At 45.2% G+C, this 20,457-nt stretch overlaps 1 protein-coding gene and 1 long non-coding RNA gene across 2 annotated transcripts in view; one reads left to right on the forward strand and one right to left on the reverse strand.

Moving 5' to 3' along the window:
- Positions 1-4,224: 4,224 nt before the first annotated feature.
- On the reverse strand, positions 4,225-12,564 carry SFRP2 (secreted frizzled related protein 2). Its single transcript, XM_036887895.2, has 3 exons — positions 11,817-12,564; positions 9,426-9,506; positions 4,225-5,394 (listed from the first exon to the last, which is right to left on the reverse strand). The coding sequence occupies exons 1-3, from the start codon at positions 12,313-12,315 to the stop codon at positions 5,090-5,092; spliced, it is 885 nt and encodes a 294-aa protein (XP_036743790.1). The 5' UTR covers positions 12,316-12,564; the 3' UTR covers positions 4,225-5,089.
- Positions 12,565-12,718: 154 nt separating this feature from the next.
- Positions 12,719-20,457, forward strand: part of LOC118913601 (uncharacterized) — a 189,854-nt gene continuing 182,115 nt past the window's right edge. Inside the window, exon 1 of the long non-coding RNA XR_008995707.1 lies at positions 12,719-13,645. This is a non-coding gene — a long non-coding RNA (uncharacterized LOC118913601). The remainder of the gene's footprint in view (positions 13,646-20,457) is intronic.

Consider the following 20,457-nt stretch of genomic DNA (forward strand, 5'->3'; position numbering starts at 1 on the left):
CGATGTTACAGAACCACTGGTTATATTCTCCATGTTTCATTTCCATCCCAGTGACCGATGTATATTATGATTGAGAATTTGTGCCTGTTTATCCCCCTCACCAACCCCATGCACCCACCCCATCCCATCCCCCATGGTAACCACCAGCCATTTCTCAGTGTCTGAGTCTACTACTGTTTTGTTCATTTTGTTTTGTTTTTAGATTTCACGTAAAAGTGAAATCATAGGGTGTTTGTCTGACTTTGCCTGGCTTGTTTCACTTAGCATAGTGCCCTCTAGGTCCATCCATGTTGTCGCAAGTGCCAGGATTTCCTTTTGTTGTGGCTGTATAATATTCCATTGTATATATCCCAATAATATTCCAAGATGTACCGCATCTTCTTTATCCATTCATCTATTGATGGACACTTAGATTATTTCCATATCTTAGCTATTTGCAAATAAAGCAACAATAAACATAGGTGTGCACATAAAAAAAAAAAAAAAAAAAAAAAAAAGAAACCTTTACCTTGGGGCTCTCTTGTCCCCTCCTGGCATGAGCCAGGGGCTCTGTCCTCTCACCTCTCAATAAAGCCTCTCCCTGGCTCTCCTACCTTGAGTGTTTGCTAAGTTCATTCTTCGACTCTGCAAACAAGAGCCCTGGCATCATTTTTGGGGGCTTGTCTGGGATCACTTCAGAGATGGGAGCGTCCTCTCTAAGTTTAAAGCCAGACACGCCTCTGGCATGCATTCTGAAGAACTGGGAGCAATTCAGTCCCTAAACCCTAAAAAAGAAGTTCCTTATCTTCTTCACACAAGCCTCACCTCAGTACAAACTCTCTGATTGGAGAGGCTTGGCCCCTGAAAGAAGTATACAATATAATAAGGTTATGCAGCTAAATATATTTTGCCACAAGGAAGGAAAATTGTCAAAAGTCCCATGGACTACTACAATATGGCACTAGTTTTCTAATTTGTTTTGCTGAAAATCTATTCTACTTATTGAGTTCATCATTATCCTCAAAAATTGGGAGGTTTTTAAATTAGACTCTCTGAGACAGAAGAAATTTATCTTTTGCAATACAGCCTGTCTTTAAGTGACTGGTGCTAAAATTGAACTTGCATTTCATTTCCAGTTCCCTGGACACAAAAAGTCCCTGTCAGTTCAGAGCCTTCATTGGCCCTGTTTGTTTGGGGCTGTCTAAACCTTAACCCAGTTATGTAAACTGCTAGCCCTTAGAGTGTATTCTTGAAAACTGAGATACTTTTAGTCAAATAAGCTAAAAAGAAAAAAGTCAATTGGATATTAGTAACTCAAATCTTTGTGTCAATTTATATGTCTGTGTATATGCTCTTTTATGAAAAATATTGCTAACTGTAGTTACTATGTCTCAATCTCTATATTTGTGTGTCTAAGTGTGTAAATGAAAAATATTTTTCTACCTCTGGATGATATTAATGAAAATTGATTTAAAGACAAGCACTTGTAAAAATTGGGCATTTCAAGACTTCCAAAATTCTAATAAAAGATATTAAGCATTAAAAAAGAAAGAAAGAAAGAAAGAAAGAAAGTACCTTTACCCTGATCCTCAGCTTCACCTGAACCAAGCATTCTATTTTCTACCCAAGTAAACCACTCTATCCTCTGAGCCATCTCTGGGCATGTACATGGCTCCCTCTTAATTCAGAGAGTTAGAATTTTTTTGTATACATTTCTCCCTTCCCGGATCGTTCTTTTGGTCAGGATCCCTCTCTGTATCTCCAGTGCTTATGGCAATTCCTAACTCTAGGATATAAACTGAAGCAGGGCAGAATTACTTTGTATCTACTACACAGAACAGGGCCTGCTGTAAGTACTCAGTACATACTATTGAATGAATAAATTAATGGTGATAGTTGCTGCTCAGTAAATCTTTGCTGAGTTAATGAATTAGTTTGTAGTTATACAGTGTGTTTCAAAGGCAAAAATCCCAATCATAAACCAGGTGCAGTAACTGCATGAAGTATACATATGCCTGGATTTGCTTCTTGAGGTGACCCTCTTCCCCAGTTAAGAACATCAAAAACCTGACAGTAAACAAGAGTTGAAAGGTAAAAAACTACAGACTAGACAATGAAGAATGGAGGGTGCTAACAGGTAACAAAGGTCCCTTTTCACCCTGTGAATTTCGGATTTGTACACGTTGACAGAACTTTTGGCCTTCATGCACTTAGGAAATGCTGCCCCAAAAAACTCTTATGGATTTGCTCTTATGCAACAACTGGTTCTCAGGTGGTTTTGGAAAGGGAAGAGGAATTACATGCATAGTAGATAATGTAGTTTTCATATGTTTTAACTTTTCTGTTTAGGCTGATTCCCTATTTCAGGCCTTTTAGAAGTTTATTAATAGGTCACAGGTCATCTTAGACAATTCAGAAATCCAGTGTTCTCTGATTACTTGTTTTCTTCTTCCAGTAGTGGATGGACATTCAAGTCTCCATCTGCTTACAAAAAAAAATCTGATAGTTGAAGAAGTCATTAAGAATACAATCATGATTATTTCAAGAATAAATGAACCATATATATTTGAGCCACCATGCAAAACAAGACAATAAAGCAAAATGAAAAATTAAAAACCTACCTGTTCTACGCAAGCATGTCTCATTGGCTTGTAGCTTCATCAAAGATGAGAGTAGGGGGCAGGTAGGGGCTGGAAAGTCCATAGAGAGGCATATATGGCAGGAGGCAGACACTGGAGTGCTGTGTGAGCTGCTAACTCCTCAAGGCCTCCTCAAGAAGGCTGTGTCTGATATTATCTTGATTTTCAGAGCTGAAGCTTTTGTGTCCCAATATGTGGACAGGTGGCTTTTGGCTTGATTGGAGAGGAAGCGTTTAGGTCAGTTTCTTCTAAGTTACTTTTTCCTATTAGCTTTTGATGCATTGTGCATATTTCCCCCTTCTAATTCCCAATTCCATAGTTTACCATTTCCTTTATTTTGTCTCATCTTTTCTGTCTCTTTTTGTTTGTTTGTTCTACTTTTTCCTAGTCTCCGATTTCAACTTTTTATGTGTTAGCCTTGCTCCATGAGTCCGGTCTAGTCTAGTCCATAGATGCCTTGTGGGAAGACGGCTGTGTCGAGTTTGTGGAATCAGATGAGAAGCAGGGTCAAGTGGCACCTCAGAGGGAAGTGAAAGAGACTGCCCAAATCCTGTAGCCCAGGTAGTGGGCTGCAATGACTTTCGGTGCCTGAAGAACATGAAATGCTGTAGAGAGGTCATGGATGTATGTTCAGGAAACATCAAAAGTAAATCAATAAAATGCCATCAGAGAAAGGGTCCATATGAACACCACTAGAATTTTCAGATTTGATGGGGACACCCTATCTATTGCTCCCATGGATTACCTGTAGTGATTTTGCATATAACTTATTAGTTTTTATATAATTGTAATTGTGGTTATTAATTTTATTTCACTCCCTCATATAAGCTCTATAAGAACAAGGACTAATGTACGTATCCCCAACACTAGAACAGGGCCAGGCACATAGCAGATGCCCAGTAAGTATTTGTTGAATAGATGAGTGCTACTAGGTCTCTATAATCCACTCCTAGGTTGAATAGAAGACAGAATTTGTTAGCTAAAAGGCCAGAGTCTCAGCCCTGGTGCAGTTTCTTATGATCCTTAGTGGCCTCATGTGTTTAATAGAAATTCTGTGGAGGTTCCCAAGTCAAATAATGAAGCATCTGGATAGACATTTTATGGATGGATGTTTGTCCCCTTCTCATCCTAATGCTGGTTCTCCTCCATCCCCTCTCTACTCTCTGTCTTCCAATGAATATTCCTGAAATCATGGCTCTTTATCTGAGGGTTAGATTTTAAGTGGAGAAGCAATTAACAGTTTTGCAATGGTAATTCTATTTCATTTTAACAATCTCAGGACATGAAAAGAACAAGTATAAAGCTCATGGACCTTAGGCTTAGGGTTACCACATAGTTGCAGCTGAAATGCTGAGAAGGGACCAAAGCAGGACAGCCCTTTGCAGGGGCCTGCAAATCTCTGCCTCGCTGCTGGGCCCACAGTGGTAAAATTTGTGTGCAGGGCAGCACAAGGCAGGAGCTGGACGGGGTAAGGAGACACTCTCCTGAGGTGCTTGAGAAAGACATGTCAAACCGCAGGAGGGCGAGGCCTCAGGAGAGGGGAGGTGACCAGTCTTGCACCTTTCCCTTCCCAGTTCCTATCCCAAAGAAGATAGGAGACAAGAAGTAGGTAAAACAGGATGTAAAGTTTATATACAAGAATATAATGTTTATCTGAAATATTTACAGTGTTTGGTTAAAGCAATATTTTTACAACTTTTTAAGGTCAACTACTATGTATATTACAGGTAAGCTACAATGGTTTAATTTGCAAAATTAAGTAAAAAATGTTTTAAACAAAGCTTAAGTACTCAGATCAATTATAAAATTTGTCCTGCCCTTTATTTGAGGAAATCATGCTATGATGGTTAATGTGCTTCTTATAAATGGAAGTATTCTACCGGGAAATGCAATATATGCTACAGTTGTTAAGTTCCCCATGAGGGTGTAAAATGACAAATGAATCGTTATAAGACTTAGGCACTGAGTCTCAGGCTAGAGCTGAGAAATGTTGAGATAACAGCCAGCTTTATCTCAACGGGGTTTGTGCCCCACAACAGTTTGGGCCACATAGAAAAATGAAGCTATTTGTATGTGATGGCAACCTCAGCAGAAAGTGAACATCAGTTCATCCAAACCAAACAGGAAAAATACAAATCAGGCCCAAGTCACAGTTGCACCTAATCAAAACTAACGTGAGCTGTTTTAAATCTTCATAAAAATATTCATGACTTTATTAGTTTGAACATTTCTCCAAGAACTGGGTGGGTTTTTCCTTTATGTCAAAACAGCTATCCATTCCTGAGGCCACCTAGGGCCCTATAACTCAGGAAATGCTGTGGGTGCAAATGTGCAAAAGGCAGGGGAATCTGCTCCAGGCTGGGGCTGGAGATGCAGGTTCTGTGCTTGGGAAACGAGAGCTGAGGTCCCGCAGCAGAAATGGTCAGCTGAGCCCTGGAGCTGGCCTGCAGGCAGCAACCTGGGCACCAGAACTAGCACTGCAGCTTGCGGATGCTGCGCGAGATGCGCTTGAACTCTCTCTGCCCCTTCTGCCATCGCTTCACCGAGGTGATCACCAGCTCCCCGCCCAGTTTCTGGCCCATGACTAGGTAGGGTGCGTTGATGTCATTCATCTCCTCGCAGGTGCACTGCAAGCTGTCTTTGAGCCACAGCACCGATTTCTTCAGATCCCTTTCGGACACACCATTCAGCTTGTAAATGGTCTTGCTCTTTGTCTCCAGGATGATCTTGGTATCTCTGTTGATGTAGGTTATCTCCTTCACTTTTATTTTCAGCGCTATGAAGACAAGAGGAGACGGGACCACCCAGTTATAATGAGGAAATACAGGGTTGACTGGGAGTTTTCCTCACCCAGCTGCACTACAGATTTGTGTGACTTGGCCCTAGGGAGGGAAGAGGAGCTTCGTGGAGCTGGTGAGACTGTCAGGGGCTGCAGGGATGGGGTTGGAAGCTGGGGGCAGCAGGTGACTCCATTTCTAAAGCCTCAAAGAATTTGCCAGGCACTTTGTTTCAAATCAGCCATCCTTTGAAATCTCTCTTTGCGGGACTCAATTAACTTTTCTTCCTTGCCCCTGTGTTCTTGTATTTGTGTGTAGGTTGCATGTGGTTTCTGCTTTCCTCAACAAATGACTTCCTCTACTGGAAACTTCAGCATGAAAAGAAATGCCCGCCTCTTAGGTGAAATATGATCCTTCTGTGGCCATAAACTTTAAACTCAATTTATTACATTGGAGAGGTTTTTGGACAAACCTATAAGGAACTTCTATCACACAATCATTGTTTTCTAAAGAACAGAGTACAGAGGAGAATTGATCTTACATCTGCATTTGATTTGGTAAAGCAACTAGGAAAAAAAAATATCCAAGCCTCTTCTAAAGAGCACAACATGTTTAGCTCTGAAAGTGTTTTTCTGCAGACCTCATCCTTTTTGCTATCATCTGCCTGTCTGAGGCCAAGGCGTTTACAGATCATATACTGTTTACTGTTTCCACAATGGATGTGTAGACTCATTAGAATGCTAAGACCAAAAGTAAGTGATTTGCTATACAAGACACATTTTATAGTCATGAACAGTGTGCTTTGGGAAAGAACCTTACAAACATACGTGCTGGAATAGCATTTCAAGACTCCATAAAGGCAGGGAAAGAATATAATTTTAAGGCTGGAAGGGATCCTCCAGTTAAAAAAATCTCTTGGTACACGAAAAATCTGGAATCCAGAGATATTTAATGACTTACACGTCATCCAGTTAGGTTGTATCCTGGCTCTCTAATTCTCAGAACTCCAGTTCCCAGATCTCCTCTTATAATACCACTGTGGTCTTGTAAGGCAATGTGAAATTTCTTATCCTGGCTGGAGCATTAACACACCCAACTAATGTCTCAAGAACCTTGGTGACATTGACAAGTGTTTTGTATAGATGTGTGAGTGTGACTTCCTGACCTTCTTCGGAGTTTAATGTGCTGTTTAAATTAATGGTAGAGGAAGAGTTTTTTTTTTTTGTGTATAACTACTTCAGGGGCCTCTTTGTCTTTCTTCATATCTCAGAGAGGGAATTTGACTAATGATAGCTTTTCCAGTCAACCAGTAAATGGTCCAGAGCACCACCAGGTAAATCAAAGATACTGTGACTTGGCCAACCATTATTTTGTCTGATATGCCTATGAGCCATAGTGTTGTGTTCTCAGGGTTGAAATACTTAAATCACGGAGTAAGTCATATGGAAATGTCACATGTTCCTGTGGCCTCTGCCTAAGGGATGAGAATGAGGAAGATTATTAGTGGGAGAAGTGAATACACACTGCCTGGGAGGCTCGTCTGTAGCAGAGATAGGCATGTGTGAGATTTCACCTGGTCAAATAAAACATTCTCGAGCTCCAAACATCAGAAAGATCATTTTTAACCAGGGGGAAGACCTATACTCGTCTTTATCTAGCTATAAAATAACCAACTTTGCGAAAGTTTGTTATGGGAATAGAGCAGGCATTTTCTCCCTGGGTTTTTAGCTGGGACCAAATATAGGGACTCAAAGCCCCAAAATAACTTTTCCTGCCCTGGAAGAAGTAAATGGGGATGCAGGAAGTTATAGGCAGAGATGATACTGTCTGATCCAACATTAGTTGTCTGCATAGGCAGGCAGTTCTGGGCCATTCTTCCCTGACTAGTGCTTTCACCACTGAAATCAGGAGGCGTTCTACATTTTTCCTGTACTTCAGGAGTGTGGAGGGGAAAGAGTGTGATGCTTTCATAGATGATTTGGTTAAATAAATGGTTTCTACCCTTGTTCCTTCTACCCTTCTATGACTCCCGAAGTACAGAGGCAATATGGCACACTACTTATAGGACAAAATGAATGTGGGGAAGTAGAAAACAAAGCTTGTGAGGTATCTGCATGTGTGACACCTTAAATGTAATGACTTCTGTGTTGTTTTTAAAGGCTCTCTCCTCTAATAAGAGAGACCACCAGGACACACACTCATACACACACCCCCATTTTTTGCCCAGGTCTTGACAGCGCATCCTTAGGAAGGGGATCTTCTGTAATGAAAGCCACAAAGCAAGCAAGTAGAGTTTGTGTGTATGTGTGTGTGTGTGTATGTGTGTGCGCACATACATGTGTGGGCGCCGTATTTAAACTGTTTTGGAGCCCCATGATATAAACAACTTTTTCATGGAAGTCAGGAGAGAGAGATCTGTATTAAATCTCGTGCAAAGGAATGTAAGCGATCAGAAGAAAATGATATTTTATATAAATTTTATTGAATTTTATAAATATTAAAATATTATATTTTGCTCTTAATCGAATCTTGTAGCATGGAAGCTAAGAACTATGTTTTGGTAAGGCTCTGGAAATTTGAAATTGCTGCTGCCAACATGCCTGGCCCTCTGCTACTTTGAGAGTTTATGTATTTGACTATAGACATCTGAAACCCTATCATCCCATCTGTCGCTCTTGCTGAGGGGAAAGATTGGTTAGGATTTAGTGTTGCCTCCTTTATTTTTCCCTTCCTCTGCAGTGTGATGCTTTTCCTAAAGCTGTGGCTGTTCTGGGACCAGCTAAGGTTCAACCCAGGACACGTCTTGGAAGAGACCTGGGGTTGTAATGAGCAGTGACTGGTTTGTTTCCAGAGTGTCATGGACTTGACCAGGCTGAGATTTCTGGGATGGTAAGTTGTAAGGAGAGAGGGGGAGGGCAATCCTCAACAGTGGGGGCTGGAGTGACTTCTGTCTCAAGGACTTTGTTGAGCATGTAGAAATATTAACACAGATCTTTTAGAGTCCATTATTGTTTGATAGAGTTGGGACCACATCACATCTGTTTACTGGTAAGTTAAATCTTCTGCCTGAATAATAAATACTTTTAAAGGGTATCAACCTTTCAAACACACCACAGTGTGCCTGCTCTTGGGATGGGATGAAAACATGAATGGCTTAGGAGGCTGGGTAAAGTTCTCAGCTACTCCCAACTCCATATTTAGCACTGATCCTGTGTCTAACTGGGCTCCTTCCCTCACCTCAGGGGCCTGAGGACAGCAGATCAGGTGCTGATGGAGCTCTGTGTGCAGTCTCCCACCCATTTTCCTCCTGCAATACTCTCTTAAGGGGAGTGACTTACACTCTGTGGAATGTGGGTGACATATCATAACATATCACACACATTATTTATTGTCCCCCAGCACTATGTCACAATGGCACCTTTCATGTGTTTTGCCAAAATAAATTTCTAAGCATTATTTCTTTTTAAATTTAAGGAACCCCTACCCCTTAAATTATTAAACAGTATCTTGGATACATTAACTAATGGTGGAACACAGAGGAGCAAAGCCATGGAAGTTATGAATCAAGTAAAAATATTTCTATTTTGTGCTGGAGTAAATTTTTATTTCTGGCCAACTAATGCCTTAAATCTGTCTTGCTGGTGATAATATTTACATGTTTCCATCCCTGGTATAATGGTCAAGTGACTGAAAGAACATGGCTCAGGATTACGCCTGTTGGCAAGAAAAAGTCAAAGCAAAATGGAAAATATGTCATTGAAAATCCATAATTTGAATAATTCTTATTATTTGATTGTCACTTAACAGAACAATGAATCTCACCCCAAAAGATACAACCCAATACAAGACAGTTTCATAAGGAGGGAGAACTAATATACACCAAGTTAGATGATTTTAGAAAAGATGAGTTGTGATTGCATTTTACCCAGCCCTTACCTAGTAACATCTTACTGATTTGTACCTTTATGTGTTACTGGTAAGTAACACTTTTGAATGTGAGGTGTTTTATTGTTTGTTGTGTATTACTTACCAAAATCATTTTTACAAAGAGTTTCCATTATGTCGTTGTCATCCTCGTTTTTATTTTTGCAGGCTTCACAGACCTTTGGGGCTAGAAGTGTGAAAAATTAGTAAGTTTGCTTGAGAAGGAACAGTAGGTGGCATTTGTAAACAACCTTAAGAAAGTCTCCCCTGCCTCCTTTCTTTTGATGGGCAAAATGAGAATGCCTATATGTTGGATATAATAAATGATGCATCCCAAAGAAAAAGAGCTTTGTGGGCAGAGTGGACAGGTGTAGTGATATTTAACTGGGACAATTTTTGGCTTAGCTCTTCCTTCCCACTCCCTGGGACAAACTTAGTCTCTGAAAAAGTTGTTCTCAAAGCCTCTCTGAGGAGAAAGCTTCAGAAGACCCTTGAGGGATTTTGGAAAAGTGGTTATCACAAACCATGGCCAAGAGATTGTCCTTCGCAGCTGCAGGACACCAGTGCTGCTTGTCTCTGCTACACTCTTCAGCAGAGCCCTGTGTCTCAGGGTGGTCATTCCAAGATACTTTCAAGTCCAGACAGGGAGAGGTGGCTAGTGTTTTAACAGTTACATACGAGCTTTTTCCGCCTTGAAAACACAGCTCCGTAACTACAACAGTCTGCTCTACTGGTTCTGTATACCTGCTTTCTGGCAAGTCTGTGTTTGTGTTAAGCAGCATTTATTTCATTGATATCTCCTTCCTGGAGCAGGTTCTTCTTGCCCCACTTCGACCATTTCCAACTCCCCAAAACAAAAATGAAAACCCAGCCAGTCAACAAACAACAACAAAAAAGCCTCTAAGTTTTTCCTGAAGGTAACTGAAGTTGAAGCAAACTGTCTATGGGGTCTGACCAAACCTAGGAATGTATACTAGCATAATGATCAGAAATCCTACTACAGGCTCTTCTTAAAGAGTGATTTCTTGGGAGGAGGAATAAAGAAAACATATACCCTTTCTCCCATTTATAAATGTGCTAAGGCTATTCTTAAAACTTAGTTGAAATTTGATTTTCATTAATATGAAATGGAATTTTCACAGAAAAAAACTTTGTGATTCATGATAGAAGAATTATTTATCAAATTAGAGAAATTGCAAAATGTATTTTAAGGACCATAAACTTTTATTTTCAAGGGAGAACATTGCATTTTGGAGAAATGTAGTGTATAGTGTTGGTGCTGATAGTGGAAATAAACAAATAAAAAAGCAACACACATAGAACTGCCCTTAAGTACCTTCATTCAAGCAAAATGAAACATTTCCAATTAGTAGTTCTAGGAATGTATATAAAACCTTACTAACCTGTATTGGTTGGTCTGTGGTATATGTTGGACAAATGTTTGAAATATGCCAAACATTTGCAATAAATTAGAAATCTAACCAATAAGATGATTGCAAACTCACAGTGCCTGCCAGGAAAGACTGCTAAGGAACTTTGCATTTTCTTTAACTAATGGTGGCTGTAGGAAAACAATTAGGGATTGAAAGGGAGACGTTGCTGGAGCCCTGAAAGGGATTAGGAAGCCCCTTTCCATCTCTGGGGGACCTAAATCAGCACAGACACGTGACACGTTGTATATGTTTTCCTTTCAGGAAGACTATCAAGAGCCCATGCGGTTTTCATTGCTTTGATGGTTTTTGCGCAGAAACTCCCCCTCTGTTTTCTAAGAACTTGGGAAACTTTTTTGCATGATTTTTTCCAGTTAATTAAAACCACTCATAAGATAAAAGCTGAATAGTGATAGAAAAATGATTCTTGGAGATTCCCTTTATGCCCTGTTTCTTGGACACCTGATCAATTACAACCAATACTTAATTTTCAACACGCTGGAGCAGTTCTGTTTTTATTTCCAAAACTAAACAATCGGCAAAGAACAAAAAGTACCTTAAAAGCCTATCTGTGCATTTTCACTCTCGTGCCTGTACGGGAATGTTCCTGTGCCTTTAGAATCCTGCCTGGTGGGAAGAACAGGCTACCAGAGGCTGAGCGAGGAGCCTCTGGCCAGGGTGCTCACCACCAACTGCACACAGGACCATCTGCAAAGCTCACAGAATTGTGCACTCCCCCGCCCCCAACACCGCCACTTTAAAAAATAATTGTATGTCTTTAAGAGAAAAGCCTTTCAGTTAGTTTTCTTTCTTTTTTAAAAACAAACTACTGTCCCAAGAAAGAGCACCTGGTATAACTCGGGAAGGAAATGAGAGATGTGTGGGTGTCTCAAATTTGTCACGATGGCACAAAAGGGGTGGCACAAAAGGGGTAAGGGTAGCGCCTGCCCGGTCCGTGACTGGCACCCTCAGCGGGGACACATCAGGATGTGGGGCGAGGTCCGCGGGATCCCGGAGAAAGCCTTAGCGAAACTGGGGGTACGGCTGGAATAAGAGAGAAGGCTTACCTTCCTCGGTGGCCGGTAGGAGGTGGTCGCTACTAGCGAGGGGGATGCAGAGGTCGTTGTCCTGGGGGAAGCGGTCGCACTCGAGCATGTCCGGCCAGGGGAAGCCGAAGGCGGACATGACCGGAGCGCAGCGGTCCTTCACCTGCACGCAAAGCGAGTGGCACGGCTGGATGGTTTCGTCCAGATCATCGAGGCAGACGGGGGCGAAGAGTGAGCACAGAAACTTCTTGGTGTCCGGGTGGCACTGCTTCATGACTAGCGGGATCCAGGCGCCCGCCTGCTCCAGCACCTCCTTCATGGTCTCGTGGCCCAGCAGGTTGGGCAGCCGCATGTTTTGGTACTCTATACCGTGGCACAGCTGCAGGTTGGCGGGGATGGGCTTGCAATTGCTGCGCTTGTAGGAGAAGTCGGGCTGGCCGAAGATGAGCCCGCGCGCCGAGCCCAAACAGCAGTGCGAGGCGAGCACGAGCAGCAGCAGCGAGCCGGGGCCCTGCGGCATTTTGAGCACGCGACCCTCGGGGGCAGGAGGCAGCGGAGCCTGGGAAGCTCGAGGTGGACGGGGCCCGAGCTCGTCCTGGGACGCTAGCTCCGCTCGACGACGCACGGGGGTCTGGAAAGCTGGCGGCAGGGCTGCTGGAGCGCCGCGACGCAGGGCGCCCGGAGGACTGTGCGGACTCCGCGCTCACCGCTCGATTTCGCGCTGCAAGCCTGCACGCAGCTCTGGGGGACTACGACCCGGGGGAGCAGAATGAGCCGCTGCTGGGGCCCAGCCGAAGTTTCTTGGCCTTTTTAATGCAAATATGGAGGCGGGGGGGCCGGAGCAAGGGAGGAGCCAGGGGGGAGTAATCCGAGGAGGCTTGGTCACTACTCCCTAGGTCTGGTTTTCTGTTGAGAATGCCCCTCACGCGCTCCCTGGAAGGAAATTCTGGCTGCCCCGCGTCCCATTCAGATGCTGCCGAACCCATCCTAGGCGTGCTTTAAACACAAGCAAATAGACAAGCCCGGCAGCTGCGCCGCAACAGGGAGCGTGCAGAGCGCGGGCTGCGAGGGCGACCGCTGGACGCAATGGGCGGCCTTGCAGCCAGGACCCGGCCGGAACGCGCTCCGCAGCCTATGAGGCTTGGCCCGAGGTTTATTTGACGCCAGCCTTAAGTTTTTGCTCCGCCCGCGGAGCAGCTCAAGGGAATTGCATCTTAGGGCTTTCTGTGCCCTCCACTCGCGCCCGGTATCTGCCAGCCCGAGGCCGCGTCGGCGAGCCTGGTTTCCCAGCCTGGCCCATCCCATACAGTGTGCTCCCCCACTGCGGTTTTAAAAGTCAAAATTATAAATCAAGTCGTATTAGCAAAACATTTACATGAAAACGGAGACAAAACATTGGGGTTATTTTGTTGGAGCCAGTCAGTTTAGATTTTGGAAACACTTCTTGAACCTCGTCGGAAACACACACGATTTCTTGGTTTTGGAGAAGAGACCTGCCCCCTCCCTAAATGAATGGGATCACTCAATGTTTGAAGGCATTACGAGCCCTAACACACACAGGCCCTTGCGGCGGGCGCTCAGGAGAGCGGAAATATGGGCCCTCAGGGCGCAATTTGGAAAGGCTAGAGCCGGGCACTTGGGACTGGCAGAAAATGCGTCAGGTGGGCAGCCTAGGAAGGCGGGGGAGTGGAGGAAGGAGCCTTGCCCAGAGTTCCACGAGCGCTAGTCGTGGCCTTGGCGGAGCTGGCTCATAAATCTTACAAATGCCAACCTGCATTGTGCTGGCTCCTAGTGTGCAGAGGTGAACAAACAGGAGCTGGGGCTCTAGTGCCCTTCAGGACTGCAAAACAGTAAGTTCACAACTGTAAACTGGGACTAGGGTGCATGCAGAGGGAAGGTGTGTGTGTGTGTGTGTGTGTGTGTGTGTAGGGGGCTCCTTTTCCTAGGGGCAGGTCGGCTCCGCCCCCTCAGCTTCCCTAGCGGGGTGTCGGTGCAGATCTAAAGAGACAATCTCCGGAAAACAAGCCCGCCAAGGTTCTTTCATATGCAAGAAGAAAGCACTGTTGTTACTTCCCGGCCTCTTATAGCCGTCATCGGGTTCTGTCCGCACGTTCCCCATTTTTCTTCTTCCGAAAAGATGCCTTGGCCTAGGCCAAATCGCCCCGCCGTCTTGTGGTCCCACTGGTTAGAGGGGGTTAATGTGGGGGTGGCAAAAGCCCCCGCAGTGTTATTTCCTATCCCTTCCTGGCCGTAAACACTGGGAAAATCGTCATCTGGAGGGAGAGCATCCTCTGAGCCGCAAGGATCTGGGTCCTTACAGGGCCAGCTTCCTTCTTTTTTCTGTTGACATGGGTGCCTGCCAGGGAAGGGCCGAGGGCTGCAGCTGAATTGGTCCTAGGCCCTTCGTTTCTAACTAAAGTCCCAAGAGGCCTAAAAGTCCAGCTCCTCAAACCACTGTTTTGAAAATAAACCCCAAATGAAACGGAGGCATACGGGATCAAATATCGAATCAGAGTCTGAGCTCTGAGAGATGCTCGGATTTGGGCCCACGGATGGGATGAGAGCCCTTCGGCTTCCAACGCCCCCAGCCCCAGCTCCCTCCCCTGAGGTCGCCTCGGCCCCTCAGACCTTCTAGCGCGAGGCTTCAGGAGCCCAACGCCTGTAGTGCTTGCAGAGGCGGTGCACCGCTGCACACCCGGGAACTGCTTGGCCCCGGGCGCCCCGCGGGCCCGCGCAGCAGGAGGCATTGTCTCGTAAGCTCGCGCCGCCCCGCTCGCCGCCAGGGGGCGCCGAGGGCCGCACTGGCGTCTTCGCCGCCTCCGAGCCTAGTGTCGGGCTCCGGCAGGCTTGGTTCTGGGCGGGGCACCTTCTTGCAACAGCCACTCGGCAAGATCCCACCCAGTACAGCCTTTGTGTTCCTTCGGCACTTGGGGTCACGCCCCCCTCCCTTTCCTTTGCGCCGCTCGTTCGCGCCCGGATCACGCGTGCCCGCGTCACATGCGGGCCCACTGGACCGGCTGGTTGAGGGGGAATAAGTAAAATAACCTCCTACCGAGGCCGGGACGCGAGTGCGGCCCGCTGTCCGTGTGAAAAGCGCACGAACGCGGATGCTTGGTGACAGTCCCGTTGCGCTTCCCAGCCGGGGTCGCTGTGCAGCCGCAGAGAGATGCGCGCACATGGTGCCTCCCCGCGGCGGCGCCCTCTTTAACCCTAAGTCTTCTGCGCTCCTGGTTGGCCCTACGGCCTACGGGTCTTCTGAGACCCTTGCCACTTACAAAAACGGCCAAAGATTCTGGCCTTTACAAACGGAGAGTCAGTGCTTACCCTCGCCCCCAATTCATTTAGGATTTGCCCATTTTAGGAACAGAAATTCTATTTCACTCAAATCCAGGGTAAGGGTGGTGGATGCCCACTCCTCTGAGGACCTAAGTACCGAGTTGGGCAATTTGCCTAAAAGGACTGCCCCTGGTGATGAGATTGCTCCTCTTCCCCCACCCTTGTCCCCGCCACACCCACAGTGAACAGCATCCCACCCAGGTGCAGCAGGCCTGAAGAGCCTCGACAATCCGTCTTCTGGGTTTGGCCTGCCTCTCTATTTGAGTTGCTTGTTGTCAAGACAATGAAGAATCTTGAAGCACAAAGAAAGTGGTCGCCAATCTGGCCGGAACAGTTCGGCTGTGTTAGAGTTTCTGGGCAGTCGGGACGCTCACTGTCAGGCTCAGAGACTCGGTCCTGTGGGAAGGCTCCTCGAGCCGGCGGCGACCGACCCCGTGTCTGCTTGGCGTCAGCGGGGAGCCAGGGGAAATGGAGCCTGCATCCCCACTCGCGAATCGGAAAGCCGACGAACGGACCCGCGTCAGAGTGGGAGGGCAGGCCAGAGGGGGAAGGACGACACGGGAATACACCTATTTCTTAATTCCCCGTGTCCAGCACCGGCTACGGAGGGGCAGCGTCGCATTGGAAACAAGCTTGTTAAAGTCCCAAAGGACTGTACGACTGACCTGCCCTTCCTTTAGATAGGAAAGCTTGGGTTTCGAGGCTCCTTATTAAGATGCACGGTTTCTAGGGAGGCTTTAAGTCTTTTACGGCAGCTGCCGAGTACGGAGGACAGCCCGCGCCGTCGCTAAGAGGCCGCGCCAACAGACAGACCCGAGGTCTTCGCCTCCTGTAATCCTCAGTCACCCGGCAGATAGGTGTGACTTATTATCATTTTGCAAATAAGTAGTCACAAGGAAACCGAGGCATGGAGGGATTAAGTGACTGGAACTGGGTCATTCAATGCGTGGTACAGCTGGTGGTGTGACACGTGCCTCGGCTCGGTGAGGTTCCCCGCGCCCCGGCGTTGGGGACACTCTCTGACCTTTCACGCACGCGCCGCCCCTCCTGGGACGGTGGATCGATCCCTGCCTTCGCTACTCTGGGCGGGGCGGAGCGGCACGCTAGCCGGAGCATCTTTCCGCGGGATGCGGGCAGCCATCTGGGGGCGCCATTTCCTCAAACAGATGGTCCTTCTAGGGCTGCCTGTCGGTTTCCTTTAGGCAGCTGAGGCTCTGAGGTCTTTTACATTTTTACCTGTTGGGCGTGAGGCGTGAGGCGGGTGTGTGTGTGTGTGTGTGTGCGTGTGGGTTCACCTCTATACTTCGCCTTGGCCCTCCCGTTCCCCGCGTCCCCAGCGAGGCGGCCGAGCGCCGCGGGGCGGGGAGCTTTCCCGGGCAAACGCGCGCAGGGCCGGTGCCAGCCGCCTTCCTGCCGCGCACTCGGCTCCCGGCGGGCCCGCAACCCAAGGGTTCAGGAGAGAAGAGTCAAAGGCCGAGGACGAACAGTTTGCCAACTGCTAACCCGAGCTCGGGCGCGTATCTCCTTCTCTAAGATTACAGGCGGCGGGTGGGCCCCAGATCGGAGCTGAAAAAGCAAACGAAGAGTCCAGGGAGGCTCTGACTAGGCGGGTACGGCAGCCGCACCGGACCCCCAGCCCCAGCAGTGCCCTACCAGGCCCAGCAAGGGCGCTGAAGGGGCGGCGGAGATCACGACTACGGGCGGCGCTTTGCCTGAGTCCTGGCTCAGGATGACGGTTCCCGGGAACGAAGCAAGAGCCGCCCTCGGGCTCTCCCCGGCGGCGAAGGAGCCCGCCCCGGACAGCTGTAACTGCGCGGGCGTGTGCGAGGGCTCCGGTCCGGGGGCCACAGCCAGTGTGAACCCCTCAGGTTCCCAAGGCCTTTTTGTACCAAGCACGGAGAACTTGCTCTTTGAGAAAGGTCTGAAGGCAATGGATGGATACTTCTGGAGCTCGGTACTATTAAATGATTGAAACAGTCGTTCCTAAATGATGAAAACAAAACAAAAACAAACCGAAAAACAACTGAATTACGCAGTAATAAACTGTTACTGCAACAGATCATGTTTTTGTTCTTCCCTAGCCACACAAGTGTTTTCGTCAACAGCTGACTTGGGATGGACTGACTGAGAAAGCTGTTTTATAATAATGCTTCGTTGAGAACAGCTAGAGGCACATAATAGGGGCTGTCTGTGGTTGGTGCCTTGGGAGAGACCAATTTCCGTTTCTTCTGTAGTTCCTTCAATGAAAAAATACCCCTAGACATTTGGGGAGAAAGGATAGGGAGAGAAGGCATGTACTACTTGCATCCCTGTCTGCTTCTGGTTCAAAAACAAAAACAAAAACAAAAACAAAAAAAGAAACCCAGACAAAAACAAAAAAGAAACCCAGACAAAAACACCTGGGGGCAGTTAAATGACATGGACCTCTGGGAAGGAAATTCCAGTTCTGGTTTTTAATTCACATTATCCTTCCCAGAAGCCTTTTGTTTTCAGCATAAGGTCTTAAATTTGCTGGACCAGTCAGTAGTGATTCTTGGGTCTCTGGGGTTCAAAAATTTGAAATTCGTGTCGACTGTGTACACCTAGTCCATTTTGCACTCTTAATTAAAGAATCATTTCTTGAGCACCTATTATATACAAGAATCTCTGCTGGGTATTTTTCTTTTCCTCTCCCCTGCACTTTTCATCCCAATTTCCCTGTCTCTTTCTGGGGTCCCAGTCATTTAATGCTCACTGATGTGTTCCAACTGCTGATGAGACTCTTGAAATGAAGCATCTCCTAATTGCTCACATTAGGAAATCCTCAATGGAAACAGCAAAATCCCAAGGCCACTCATTGAGGGCAGTCCAGGAGCCACAGAGAGTCTCTGGGAAGAAAGACCTACTCCATTGTCTGGTCTGAACAGCAGGGGTCACTGGCTAAGCTGGTGTTTCACTCTGGTGGGAATTTATTGCCATCAGATAAGAGCACAAAGTCAGTACAATAAGTCTGTTGGCTCTAAAGCAACAGATGGGTTCTGAGTTCCTGCACACATGTATGATCTTTCCAGAGACAAATACCAGAATAAAAAGCCCTTTGTCATTCTTACTGAACTGACTTCGGAGGGACACTTTTCCATACTTTGTGTTTGTCTGTCTGGTTGGGTCTTTTTCAATAATGGTAGATTTTTATGCTTCCCAAACTAAGAAATTCGTCAGATTCACTGAACTGATTCATCCTTTTATGACATACTTAGCTTCAGTAAGTCACAGGTATTCATAGAAACAAAGAAATCTGTAAATTAGAAAAAGCGTTTTGTTTTTGGTTGATTTAGGGTTAAAATGTAATCTAGAATTTTAATCTATAGTATCCAGCATGCACAGACTGAACACTCTGACTGAATTCATTGGCACTAAATGTTAACGAAGTTTTGTTAGAAAGTAATATTTTTTAAATAGTTTGTAAATCTTTGGTAGTACAACGGGGAAATATTGCATACAAATAACATTTCCAAATGTTAAATTGCATTTTTGGTAGATGGCCAGCCCTTTGAATTATCTAGTGATCATTTTGGCCATGTTCTCTAGGGCTATGTTGTTTTCCCTGTTTCCTAGAAATCTTAATTAATTAAAGAAATTCATAAGGAGTTCTGTCCTGGGAGAAAATAAGGAAAACAATAGTGCTTTAATGAATGTGGTTGATCTATTATTATTTGTATTAGTTCAGAAACCCGTTTCCATGTCCAGATTTGTCTGGATTAAGAGCTTCAAAATGAGCAAGATTACCTGAGATTTTCTATCATCAATTATTCTCTGGAATAAATACTGCAAACATGTCTTACTCTTTTCTGGTTAATATTACAGGTTTCCCCGCTATCTGAAAGAATGCTCATAAAAGATGGCATAAAGTGAAGTAGCAAGGATCACTTCATAAAAGTGAAAACCCTTTTTGGATTTCGTTTGGTTAGCGAAAATAGGCATGCACTAACGTAGTTTCTCCTAAAAACAAAGTGGCATGATGTGAACTTTAGGATAGCGGGTGGGGTGGTGGTGGGGAACCTGTATGAAGTTAAATCTTTTACTTGTTATGCTAGTTATACTTTCAGAGGAGTTGGGTGTGGTGGAGTTGGGGGTGGGGAAAGGTTGGGGCCAATCTCACTTGTATGGAGCCTCAAAACCAGATTTCTTTCACTTCAGAATTTTTTTTTTTAAGTGTGTTTTATTCCCTAGGATACCCTGTGGTATCTGAAAGAGGTGGGCAAGTCGTCCCTGAAATCATTTCCAAGGAATAGTACCATGTCACCACAGCATGCCCTACTCTTCTCTTTAACAATAGATGATGTAATTAGCAACCTAATGCCTTAAAGAAGGAATTCCTCAAGTTCCCTGGGGTTTAATTTCATCCAATCAAAAGATTATTGGGCCATGTACTGTGGGAGGTAATCAAAAGGTCCCTGCATTTAAGGGGTTTATGGTTTAGTATTTGCAGGTAAAAGTAAAATTTTCACTTCTCTGCATGTAGCTTAAAGATGAAAATGGCACATACTTCTGAGGATAAAGACTTTCTCAGTATGCTTGGATAAAGGGATAAGAAGGCTATGAAGAGCTCACAGAGTGGAATAGGTATTGCTGGGAAAAGGAATAACAAGGCCACGGCTAAGGATCTGTTTGCAGGTAATGTCTGAACCTTAGCTACTTTCTGAATTGTGGTAGAATGTAGTCTCTTTACACTCCATTAGAAAGCAATCAGAAAAAACTTCTGTAAACCATCTTGAGAGATCTGTTCCTTTCTCTCACATAAGACCAGCTTAAACTTATAAAGGGAGATTACTTTCTGTCCAGTTTATAAATTTATTTTCAGAGGAGACTATTCAGTGTCTTAAAAACCCTAAACTGTAAGAGATACATGGGAAATTCTCATTTTCCCCAGATAAATGATGTATACCACACAGTTGTATCTCCCAGGTCAGCAGCAAACATTGGGTAGAAGACTTAAGGGAATGGATTGAAAATTAAATCAAGTTGATATGAAACTTTAATTTTTACTCATGAATTGCTTTTTACTCCCCAGAGCTTGTCATTTATATAAGTAATATGTGTAGAAAATTAAGGCAACACAAAAAATTGTGAAGCAGAAAATGGAAATCTTTTGAATTTCACTGCCCAGATCTACAAAAATTTGAAAAATAATTTATTCTTATAACCTAAGAGAAAATCACCTTATAGAAAAGCTTTATACAAATACGATCAAATGATGCATACCATTTGTAACAACTTTCCATGTGTCAACAAATGGAGATCTATGTCCTAATAAATTATCTCTGAATGTAGTATTCAAACCATATTA

Source organism: Manis pentadactyla, chromosome 1, assembly GCF_030020395.1.
Source record: "Manis pentadactyla isolate mManPen7 chromosome 1, mManPen7.hap1, whole genome shotgun sequence".
NCBI classification, from domain to species: Eukaryota; Metazoa; Chordata; class Mammalia; order Pholidota; family Manidae; genus Manis; species Manis pentadactyla.

Excerpts from the sequence above, each read along its gene's own strand:
- SFRP2 (XM_036887895.2), bottom strand. The coding sequence starts at position 12,315 with ATGCCGCAGGGCCCCGGCTCGCTGCTGCTGCTCGTGCTCGCCTCGCAC. Across the intron at positions 9,507-11,816 it reads CCTACCGGCCACCGAGGAAG|CCCCAAAGGTCTGTGAAGCC; the intron begins GTAAGCCTTCTC and ends TCACACTTCTAG. Across the intron at positions 5,395-9,425 it reads TCTTTGTAAAAATGATTTTG|CGCTGAAAATAAAAGTGAAG; the intron begins GTAAGTAATACA and ends TTGTCTTCATAG.